This window comes from Elephas maximus, chromosome 23 (assembly GCF_024166365.1).
Source record: "Elephas maximus indicus isolate mEleMax1 chromosome 23, mEleMax1 primary haplotype, whole genome shotgun sequence".
In the NCBI taxonomy this organism is placed as follows: Eukaryota; Metazoa; Chordata; class Mammalia; order Proboscidea; family Elephantidae; genus Elephas; species Elephas maximus.
In genome coordinates this window covers 67,735,385-67,747,927 of record NC_064841.1, presented here as the reverse complement: position 1 = coordinate 67,747,927, position 12,543 = coordinate 67,735,385, and the positions used below count along the sequence as shown (strand labels likewise).

The window sequence follows — 12,543 nt, the reverse complement described above, 5'->3', positions numbered from 1 at the left end:
ATCGAGTCGATTCCGACTCATAACAACCCTAAAGGACAGAGTAGAACTGCCCCACAGGGTTTCCAAGGAGCACCTGGTGGATTCGAACTGCCGATCTTTTGATTAGCAACCATAGCACTTAATCACTGCATCACCAGGGTTTCCCTATATACACATACATATATATATATAATATATGTACATATATGGAAACCCCAGTGGCATAGTGGTTAAGTGCTACAGCTGCTAACCAGAGGGTCAGCAGTTCGAATCCGCCAGGTGCTCCTTGGAAACTCTATGGGGCAGTTCTACTCTGTCCTATAGGGTCTCTATGAGTCGGAATCGACTCGATGGCACTGGGTTTCGTTTTTTTGGTATGTACATATATATACATATACACACACGTTATATATATATATGTTTTTAGTATGTATATATATTTTATATATATATATATACCACTGGTTTTTTTTTTATATAAATACACACACATATATATATATATATAATTTTATATATATACCACTGGTTTTTTTTTTATATAAATACACACACACATATATATATATATATATAATTTTTTTTAATAGGGGGCCGTGATAACCCAACTATGCTACTGGGTTGTTTATAGAATTATATTTCTTATTATAAAGTTAATAAAAGGTTATTTTCTAAATTTTAATTAAGCTACTTATAGCACTACACACGTGTGACCAGTGAACTTTGCTTATTGCTGAGGTAGGCTGATGTGAGCTCAGTTAAATACCCACTATGACACGTACCCCACTTTACCTTACCCAGAGCAATCACTGTTGCACTTGATAAGACACTGAGCAGCACTGGAAGTTTTTTTCTGGCAGAGCATTACACATGGTTATGAGATGGGCATGCCAACTTTTTGTGTTTGGGGGCATCCCAAATCAAGGACTTACAAATGAGACAACAGCCTGTTTCACATATTAAAATGCCGAAGCAATATCATTTCTTTAAAAAGGGGGTGAGGGGTGGATTGGAAGATAATTCATTTTTCATGTTATGGGACCTTCTGGAGTCCTGGATTTTTCAAAATGATTGGACAACAATCTTCTTTATAATTTTTCTAGGAATTATTTTTGAGATTGTACTCGTAAAATTTTGTACGTCCTTTCACAAGAAGCCTACATTTCCAGAAAAGGATAGCTCAGATACCCAAGAGGTAAGAACCACAGTTGATTCCTTCTTCCCTGTATTTCTGAATCACACATTAAATTGTGGAACTTTGAGACTTCGCTTGCTCCTCTAACTTTTTCTTTCTCTTGAAACAGGAGAATGAAGACACATGCCTGGAAAGCGTGAAATTTGGTAAAGATCATGTAATTTATATTTTAATATAGTATTTGTTCAGCCTGAGCTTCTCCCACTGATACTCTTTTTTTTATTCCCTTCTAGCAAGAGATAATTTGTTAGTTACTTGTTTATCTTCAAAAGAAAGGTGAGTGATATATTTTGAAATTAAATAGGTTAGTTATGTTCAAAATTAAGATTTACTTCTAAATTTCAGAAAAAGGTTTCCTGTATGTACAGAAGATCACAGCTTTTAATCTCATAATTCTAACTTTTTTTTTAAATGGCTACTATGTGCCAAGCCCTGTGTTGAAGGCTTTTCATAGATTATTGAAATTATTCCCTATAACAATCTTTTGAGGTAGGTAGTATTACCACTCTTATTACCGATGAGAAAAATAAAGCTTGGATGGCTTAAACCACTTGCTTCTCTACTCTACCCTCCCTCCCCAATACACACGAAGAAGTAATAACCACCCATTCTTATAATTCAGTTGGAAAAAATACCCATTTAGCACTTCCTGTGGATCAAGAGGCACCTGAGAAAAAAGGCCTGATAGTCTGCCTCCATAAAGATCACAGCCAAGAAACCTTATGGAGCAGCTCTACTCTGTAACACGCGGGGTCGCCATGAGTCAGAATCGCCTTGGTGGCAACAGGGTTAGTTTTATTTTGGTGGACAAAGTAAACACTGAGCTGGGTGCTGTAAGAGTGACATGTAAGGGTTTATAAAATCAGAATTTGTCAGCATCCTAAAGATCTATCACCGCTAGGGATTCATCCTGACATCCTCACTGCTCTTGTTTTTAATATTTTACTTGTTTTAATCAAAACCCATTCAGTAGTCATTAGCTATCTTCTATGTAATGAGCACTGTGTTTGGTACTGGGATGCAAGAGTCAGATAGTCTCTGTTCTCAAGAAGCTTATATTCTTATGGGGGAGACATATGTAAAGGATACTACCATGTGGGGTAGTAACATTGCTGTAATGAACCCCCTTTGATTTTTGCCTCTAAATCTTCATTAAAGTCAGCTCAGCCACATTTATGGGTAATTTGTATATGTGAATTTTTCCCTTTCATTGAAATTGAGGAAAAGGTTGGATTATATGTCTGGGTTAGCTTGTTGTAGATGAGAGTTGGCAATCAGGAGCCTAGAGGGGAAGATGACCATTCAGATTCCTACCTTAAGTTTTAATGTGTGGTGGGGGGAGTCGAGTAGTAAAAATAATGTAATAAATAATATATGATATACAGTTATTTAGGAGCCCTGGTGGTGCAGTGGTTAAAGCGATTGCTAACTGACAGGTCAGCAGTTAGAAACCACCATCGATCCCAAGGGAGAAAGACATGCCAGTCTGTTTCTGTAGAGATTTACAGCCTTGGAAACCTTATGGGGTTGCTATGAATCAGAATCAACTTGATGGGAGTGGGTCTTGTTTGTATAGTTATTATATAATATCTCTAAAGGTGATAAGTTTTACAGTAAAACAAAAGAAAGAATAAGGTAAGGGGATTGGAGGTACCAGAAGTATAGGAGGAGAGGTAGGCCACCATATCAAATATGGCAGGATTTCAACAAAGCCTTAAAAGGATGAAGGAGTTAAACAGATATGGTAAAAGAGTAGTCCAAGCAGGGCCAAGAGCAAAGGCCCTAAGTGGGGGTGTGCCTATTGTTTGAGGAGCAATAAGACCAGTGTGGCAGAAGCCAGGAAAGAGAGGAGATGGCCTATGGGGATGAGGTCAGAGAAGTAATAGGTATCCAGGTCATGGGAAGGCCTCATAGGCCATGTTAAGGACAGTGGTTTGTACTCTAATTGAAAATGGGGCTTCATTGTAGAGTTTTGAGCAGGAGAATGGTAAGTTCTAATTTATATTTTAAAAGGATTGTTCTGCCTGCTGTGTTGAGAATACACTGTAGTAGGTCAAGGGTTGAAGCACTCAATATCTGAAATCAGGTAGACTCATACAAACTGCTGATCTTACATAGGATTTTGGACAATGGTTTTTTTCAGGACTGTGTGAGTTACACAGGCAAGAGTGAGTTGACCTTGGAAGTGTATTCATAGGAGTTAGTCTGCCACCAATTACTTAACTTTCAAAACCTGAAGTATCACTGACTGGTTGGAAAGCAGTTGGGAGACTATTATGAATAATCCAAGTGAGAGATAATGGTGGCTCAAACCAGGGTTAGCAGTGCAAGTGGTGAGAAGAGGTTGGTTTCAGAGTCAGAATCAACTCAAGGTAAAAGTAAAAAGTAAAGTAAAGATTACATACAGCCTTGGAAACCCTATGGAGTAGTTCTACTCTGTCCTGTAGGGTCGCCATGAGTCAGAAATCAACTCCATGGCAACCGGTTTGGTTTTTGTTTTTTTAAGGGCTAGCTTGAGGTGTGCTGTCATGAAGGGTCTGCATATTTTTCCCCTCTTCTTCATTCCCACTACTTCCTTATTTTAATAGGATCAGGTCATGGGGTTTGAATTCTTTGCTTGTTTTAATCTTTAAAAATGTAAACATTTTTGAGGGCCTTATAAAAACAGACTGGGAGCCATATTTGTCCTGTGGGCCATAGCTTGTGAACCCCTGCTCCTAGATATGAGGACTTAGGTCAAATTACAACCTACTGCCTACTTTTATAAATAAAGCTTTATTGGAATACAGTCATGCCCATTTGTTTATATATTGTCTGTGGTTGCTTTATGCTACAGTGACAGAATTGAATAGTTGCAACAAAGACCATATGACCCACAAAGCCTAAAATATTTACTGTCTGGCCTTTTGTAGACTGAGTGTGCTGACTCTTGCTCTAGATTTAACATCCATTGCTGATTCTTGCCTAAATCAAATTTTACTATAATGATTTTCTAACTCCATCATCTCTTCTGTATCTGTTAGTTGGCATTTTACTATAAGAAAACTTTCCTTCTCTCTGTTTTTTTCTCTCTTATCAGTATAGACTTCATGCATCCCTATTTCCTATTTAATGGATCATAATTATTACTATGTTGTTGTGTGCCATCGAGTCAATTCTGACTCACAGCAACCCTGTAGGACAGAGTAGAACTGCCCCATTAGGATTTCCAAGGCTATATAAGCTTTAGGGAAGCAGACTGCCACATCTTCCTCCCGGGGAGCAGCTGGTGGGTTCGAACCACCAACCTTTCTGTTAGCAGCCGAGCACTTTAACTGTTGCACCACCAGGGCTCCTGATATGCATGTGAAAGCTGGACAGTGAATAAGGAATATTGAAGAAGAATCAATGCCTTTGAATTGTGATGTTGGTGAAGAATATTCAATATACCACGGACTGCCAGAAGAATGAACAAATCTGTCTTGGAAAAAGTACAACCAGAATGCTCTTTAGAAGCAAGAATGGCAAGACTTTGTCTGACATACTTGGGACACGTTATCAGGAAGGACCAGTCCCTGGAGAAGGAAGTGATGCTTGCTGAGGTAGATGGTCAGTGAAAAAGAAGAGGACCCTCGATGGGATGGATTGACACAGTGGCTACTACAACAGTGGGCTCAAGTATACCAACAATTGTGAGGATGGCGTAGGACGAGCAGTGTTTCATTCAGTTGTACACAGGGGTTGCTGAGTCGGAGCCGACTCTATGGCGCCTAACAACAACGAATTATTACTCTACTATCCTTAACTTATTTTAGTGTTCAAAGCATCCTGGATTTGGCCAACGAAAGCCCCTTCAAGATAGCTACTCTGTCTGTTTTTACGTATCCTGCATTTGTCATCGCTCCCTATGAGTTGGATTGAACTCAACAGCAATGGGTTTAGTTCTGGTTTGGTACTTTCTGGTACAACATTTTCTAGGCCCATCTTGTACCTTCCCTGACCTAGACCTAGGATCTGCCACTTCCCCAATGAGCCCCTAGTTCCTTTTAGTGAGGAATGGCGTTTAGAAACTCAGATCAGGGCCCTAGGTGTGCTCATTGCTACTGGATATCATTGCTGTTTGGCCCTTTCAGTGGTCAAGCTAAGGGAGAAATAGACCACGTCAATTCCAGTTCTGAAGAGAATGGTAGACAAGGATTCACAGGGTGGCTTAACTCTTTATATTTACCTGAATATCCCATTTCAGTAGTGTCTTCTTTTCTTTTAGTGATTATTGATCATATAGGGACCAAATTCTGATTAAAGGAAATATCTGCACAACTTCTCATGAATGCTGTGTTCTTCAACTTCACAAATGGAGTCACAGCCATAACTGTGCTTGTAGCAGCCTGAGGTTGTTTGTATGTTATCTTCATTTTAGCTAGAACAGATAAAAGCAACCAAGGCTTCATATTCTTGGCTGACTTCCCCTCGGTTCACAAATCTTGTGTTAAGCATTTAGCTATCTTCCCTGGCCTGAATCCAGGAACTCAAGGTCTGACTGATACAGTGGACACAGTTCTTGTTCCTCACCCCAGGGATGGCCAGGAAGCCAACCTGGCAACCACAGTGATTCCTCCCCCACCCCACTCTTCATCTTTCATTCTCACAAACAATCCCTTAGCCATTATTATTCAGATTATAGTTAGGGTTTGTTTCTAATATCCCATCCTCCTCTTAAGTGCAAATATTTAATAAGTTCAGGTATTTGAAAGGTCTAATCAGACTTCACAGAGAATACTCATGTAAGACTTTTTATTTAAAATGCAGTGCAGCAAGAGAAAGAGCAGGCAAGCATTAGGGATCTGAGAGACATCTCTTGCACAAACTCCTCAAGGTCCTTGTTCCATATGGATCGTGCTGTCTCTAGATTGAACCACCAAGATCTGTGCTAGGGCTCTTGGCTTCAGGAGAGCTCAAAGCAGAAGTTCTCAGTGGGGTTTTTGTGTCCTTTTGGTCAAGTAGTCAAGCCATGCTGACTAACTGGTTTTGCCAGTTGAAAACCTTCGGTAAACAAACTGACTGTGGAGGTTACCCAGGAGAGTCTCAGACTTTCAACAGCATATCATAATCCCCATTGCAAAGCCAGACATCCAGGCATCCCCAGAGATAAAGATGGATCTGTTCTAGTCCAGGTATAAATTAACTCTCTCCTACGTGCACACACACACACACACACACACACACACATACACACGCACACACGGACTCATGAGTTTATACTGAAACCTCCATGATACTTCCATTTCTACTCTAACTCCATAGGTTTTTATTTGTTTTTTTCCCCCCTGTTCTTGGCATTTGAACTTATGGTTCAAGGTTTTTTTGTTTTTCATAACTCCAAACATTAGTTTGAGAGTATTTAATCCGGTGTGGAGTACTGTGTTCCGTTTTCTTTGGCATTATGTTTGCTTTGTGGGGGTGAATTTTCATTAACTGAAACCTTTTATCCTCATTTTCTGTTGTCTTCTTACATTAGTTTTATAAGGCAAGGAGCCTGCTTTTTTCTTAGTCATTGCCTGGGGACTTTGGTTGTTTTTCAAGATTGCCAGTTCAAAAGTACCCTTTTCTGTCAGTATAATGAAGTGCGCTTTCCTTAACGGATGGCCTTTTTGTTCAAGAAGGGTTGATGTATCTTGGGGCTCAATTTTGTTTCTTCTTTTTCCTCATCATCATGCCTCCAAAATCACACAACCATCTTAATTGATGCAAAAAAAGCACCTGACATCCAACACTCTTTTATGATAAAAAAAAATACTCAGGAATAGAAGGGAACTTCTTCACCCAGATAAAGGGCATTTATGAAAAACCCACAGCTAACATACTCAATGGTGAAAAACTGAAAGCTTTCCCCCTAAGATCAGGAACAAGACATGGACACTTGCTTTTGCCACTTCTTATCAACATTTATTCAACATTGTACCTGAAGCTTTAGCCACAGAAACTAGGCAAGAAAAATAAATCTATTTTGTATGGCATCCAAACTGGGAAGCAAGAAAGTGACTTCTCAAGTGAACATTTGCTTCTTTGGTCATTTTATCCTCTATTATTTTATTTTTAAAATCACAATATTACCTCATTGCATTTCGGCTTTCCTCTAAGATGTTTTTCCTTCAGCTTACAAAAATCAATTCTTTATCTTATGTTTTTATTTTTGTTCCACTTTCCTAAATGGATAATCATATCTCTGTCCTGATTATGCCTGGACACTGCTATAACTGGTTGAAGTCACGTGATTCCCCAGAATGCTTATACATCTCACCTGTATCAGAATATTTTTATTCTCAAGAAACAGAAAAATGTGATTCAAACTGGTGTAATAATAAAAGAATTTATGATATAGGAAATCCACAGGTAAAATGGACTAAAGAATTGGTTGATACAGTAGCTCATCATTTTCATTAAAGTTTAAGTTCTTTTCATCTCTCCATTCTGCCTTCCTTGGCATTGGTTTATCTTGAAGTGGATAGAAAGATGGCCACAGAGTTCTACAATAAGAACAGCAAGTCCAGAGGAGGAAAAAGGCCATTTCTTTCTGTACCTGTTTTTTACAAATGAGACAACTTTTCCCAAAATTCTCTGAAAGAGAAATTTATCCTCGCATAGCCTAGTAGGCTAGAAGTCCAAATTCAGGGCATCAGCTCCAGGGCAAGGCCATCTCTCTGTTGGCTCTGGAGGAAGGTTCTTGTCATCACTCTTTCTGGAGACTAGGAGCTTCTCCACGCAAGAACCCTGGGTCCAAAGGATGCACTGTGTTCCCTGGTGCTGCTTTCTTGGTGGTATGAGGTCCCCGTATCTCTGCTGGCTTCGCTCTTTTATATCTCAAAAGAGATTGGCTTAAAACAATATCTAATCCTGTAGATCTCATCAATATAACTGCAACAGAGCCATCTCATTAACATCATAGTGATAGGATTTACAACACATAGGGGAATCACATCAGATGACAACATGGTAGACAGTCATACAATACTGGGAATCATGGCCTAACGAAGTTGACACATATTTTGGTGGGACACAATTCAATCCATTATGTTAGTATTAGATGGTACCCATTCCTAAACTAATCATTGGTAAATGGGATTACCATGTGTATTGGTTTCCGAGGGCTACTGTAAATTATCACAAACTAGTTTTTTAGAGGAAATTAAAAAACCAAATCTGTCTCAGAAGCAGTACAGCCAGAGTGCTCACTAGAAGCAAGGATGGTGAGACCTCATCTCATGTAATTTGGACTCATTATCAGGAGGCAACAGTCCCTGGAAAAGGACATCCTGCTTGGTATAGTAGAGAGAGAAAAAGAGAAAGACCTTCAACGAGATGGATTGTCACAGTGGCTACAACAGTGGGCTCCAGCATAACAACGATCCTGAGGGTGGCCCAGGACCAGGCAGTGTTTCGTTCTGTTGTACATGGGGTCACTATGAGCTGAAACCAACTCGATGGCACCTAACAACAACAACAGGGCAAATTATCACAAACTTAAAACAACAGAAATTTATTTTTCACAGTTCTGGATAAGTTCAAAACTGAGATGTCAGCAGGGCCATGCTCCCTCCAAAGACTCTAGGAAATAATCCTTCCTTGCTTCTTCTAGCCCTGGGTGGTTGCCAGCGATCTTTGGTATTCCTTGGCCTGTGGCAGCATAACCAGTCTCTGCCTCTATCTTTCTCCTGTGTCTTGTTTGTCTGTCTCCAAATCTCCCCCTCCTTAGAGGAATACCTGTTATTGAGTTTAGAGTCCACCCTAATCCAGTATGAGCTCATCTCAACTTGATTATATCTGCAGAGACCCTATTTTCAAATAAGGTCACATTCACAGGTTCCAGGTAGACATGAATTTTGGGGGACACTGTTCCACCTAGAGCTTGGCTGCTAACCAAAATATTAGCAGTTCGAACCTACCAGCCTCTCCCTGGAAACCCTAGGGGGCAGTTCTATTCTGTCCTATAGGGTTACTATGAGTCAGAATCGGCTCAGTGGCAATGGGCTTGGTATTCCACTTAGTATACAGTGTTACATTTAGCCTAATCATTTGAGGTAGAAAGGATTTTGGGGAGTCCACTTCCATGATTATTACTCCAACCCAAAATTTGCCTTAGTAATAAGGACAGACCTTGCTACCAAAGGTAATATGATACTAACCAAACCAAACCACCAAACCCGTTGCCATTGAGTCAGTTCTCATAGTGACCCTTTAGGACAGAGTAGAACTGCCCCATCGGGTTTCCAAGGAGTGCCTGGTGCATTCAAACTGCCAGTGTTTTGGTTAACAGTTACAGCTCTTAACCACTATGCCACCAGGGTTTCCAACGTGACACTAAAGTTAAGTAAAAAGGCTAACTAGGACTAGGTGACAAAGATGTGTATACGGCCTATGTATTAAATGTTAATAGATACTCTAACAATTGAGGGAACTTTAAACTATTTGCTACACTTTAAATAATCACCTAATATTTTTGAGGTGACTATGAAAAAAGGTAACCTTATTAGTGTAGCCTAAAATACTCTAAATTCTAATTAGCAGAATCCAAATTGATATTTTTCCCTGTAAGTAAACATTTAGAACAAATAATTTTTATGATTGAGTAGGTCACGATGATTTCACAATATTGCCTTCACTACTTGTTTATGATTGGGGGTTATTTAAAAGTTAGGGTCACTCTTCTAGTAAAGTATAAGATAATCAGTGTTCCCCAAACAGGCAGCTACTAGTTATATGAGCTAGTTTACAGGAATTTCAGTTTATGGTTTTAGGCTTGCCCTTCTGTAAAACAGACATTGTTAAAGTTTATCATGCATCAGAATCTGGAGTGTCTGATATAGTAGGTTTAGGATGAGATCTGAAAATTTTCATTTCTAACAAGTTCCGATGTGATGCTGATGGCCTTGGTCTGGGGACCACGCTTTGAGAAGCACTGCACTAACGTGTAGCCTTTTCTGCTGATCAAAAACAAACCGCTTGTTAAAATGGTCTGGATGTTCCTCTAGAAAGTTGCATTCTATAGGTTGGAAATTTTTCTGTCGTACCTATTAAATTTCTATAGGAATATTTTCATTCTTTTCAACACTTTCACGTATTAAACAGAAACAAGATAATATTTCCTATTAAAGACTATAATCTTAAATGATAACTTTGATTCATTACTGTCAAAAATACACTTTTAGAGAGTTTTAAGGTAGAAAGTACCTCATTCTCTTGAGACACGTAAATAGTTCACTTTGTCAGTTTATTGATTTATTAAATGAAAGGAACTGGGTAATGCATCCCTTTGTAATGTGGATACTGGGTTTCTGATTTATACTGGATCTTCTTAAGTCTAGAAGAGATCTTTTGTAACCCATATGTTCTAAATGATAATCCATTTGCACTCTGTTCTTTTGTATTTCAGAGTTGATGCTTCTTCAGAAAGAACAATTACTTCATCACTTGTATCTGAAGAAAATGAAGGTAACTTTGAAGATACAGTTTCTTCGTCAAATGAAATCATACGTGCAGGTAATACTGAAAGTGGATATCAAGTAAGTCACTTAAGTGAAAGTGATATGCCATTGTCACTTGGGACTGTCTCATCTTTGTCGTTATTTCATTCGGAAGTAAAGGAATATTTTCAAAGTCATAGAAAATATCTAGAAAATGAATATGGAACAATACAATTTTCATCAAAGAAATTATTTTCAATAATGAAAGCCCACAAAAATAAAAACTTAAGGTATTCTTCTGATCTCAACTTTTCAAGAACTCCTAGATTAACTGTAGAAAATGAAGATCTAGATGTGGCCCCGTGCCCTCCTGCCCACTTATATCTTTCCAGAGAACAAGTGAGGCTTCTGGAAGAAAATGTGAGAAGTCAAATTCCTTTAAAATCAAAAGCTATATTAGAGAGTAAATCTACTTATCTATATTCAAGATCTCAAGAGTCCTTGATTCAGAATCAACATTCTGTTAGAATGGGTATTTCTGCCCAGGCACAAGATTCTTTTTTAGGACAAAATGCTATACAGAATCAAGCACAGCAACTTGTTCAGAACCAAGAATCAATAAACAGCCAGCCCACTATCCAGGTCACATACTTTGCTCAGCCTCAAGATTTGATGAGGAAACCATTTTTCAGCAGCACACAAGACTTCTTCCAGAGCCAAGGCATGGTGAGGAGCCAACATTTGGTTAAAGTCCCATATTCTGTTGCGATTCAAGATTCAGTCAAGGGCCTAGAGTCTGATGAAAAGCATTTAGAGGAGGCTCAATATTCTGTGTGGTTTGAAGATTCAAACAAGAATAAATACTTAATCCACGGGCAAAATACCATTCTTGAGAATGCTAAATTTCTGGTTTTAACTCTAACTACAAATTCAGTAGCTGATGGGTTCCCACAACTAAACAGTGTAAAGCCAAAGGAGCAGCAGCGAGTTGCTTCATCAGAGTCAAAGCCGGATTCTGTATATAGCTCAGTGCCTCTTTCACCTACCATAAAAAGGCCGAAAAACAGGAGAAAAACATCAAAAAGAAAAAGTAAGCTCAGTCACAAAGTTCCATCTCTAAAGGCAAAGAAAACACCAATTTCATGGGTATTTCAAATCACAGCATGTCACCCTTCAAAAAGTAGCAAGGAGTTAGGAAGCAGCAGTCACAGTGAGATGAAGGAATCACATCAAACTGAAGGTATATCAGATACAGCTCTGCATCTTATTTGTGTTCCCAAGCGTGTTCCTCCTTACATTAAAAAGTGTTTCGGAAAAAAACCAGTGAAAGTCGTGCCAGATTTAACAAAATGTAGACATTTTCCCTGGAAGCAAAATAAGTCACCAGATACAGAGAAAATAAATTATGAAGGATCTTTTGAGGACAGAGAAATCTCAGGCAATATTAAAAACGTAAAGCAGCATGGCAAAGAAAATAAAGGACTGAAAAATATTTCACTAGAAATTCTACCTCAGCTCAAACAATCTTTCAAGAGCAACACTTACCAATTAAAAGCACCTTCGTATTCATTACTAGAAACAAGCTCAAAGAATAAAGAGTCTCCGAAAGACCCAAGTGATGTTGCACAGTTTCATGCCCCAAATATGAAGACAACAATTGACCTGCATATTCCAAAGTACGAGACACCTTTGGAAAAAGCTATATCTGAACCTATGCAGAAATTTGTTTCCTCTCCCAAAATGGAGTCAAGCAGAAGCAAGAAAATATGTGAGGACCTAAAAAATATAGGTAATTCCCTTGCTCAGATTTCAAAAGAAGAGACTTTACTAACTAGTACATTAGAAACGCAAAGGAGCCTTCCTAAGGAAAATACACAAGAGCAAAAAGATCTTCTAGAAATTGTTGTGGAGACTTCAGATGTCAATTTG

General features: G+C 38.8%; 1 protein-coding gene across 1 annotated transcript in view; it reads left to right on the top strand.

Annotated features, from left to right (window-relative positions):
- Positions 1–632: 632 nt before the first annotated feature.
- CCDC168 (coiled-coil domain containing 168) overlaps positions 633–12,543 on the top strand; it is a 39,240-nt gene continuing 27,329 nt past the window's right edge. The window contains exons 1-4 of the mRNA XM_049867663.1: positions 633–1,174; positions 1,284–1,320; positions 1,408–1,450; positions 10,584–12,543. The exon at positions 10,584–12,543 is cut by the window's right edge and continues 27,329 nt beyond it. Coding sequence (XP_049723620.1) covers positions 914–1,174; positions 1,284–1,320; positions 1,408–1,450; positions 10,584–12,543 — 2,301 coding nt within the window. The 5' untranslated portion in view covers positions 633–913. The remainder of the gene's footprint in view (positions 1,175–1,283; positions 1,321–1,407; positions 1,451–10,583) is intronic.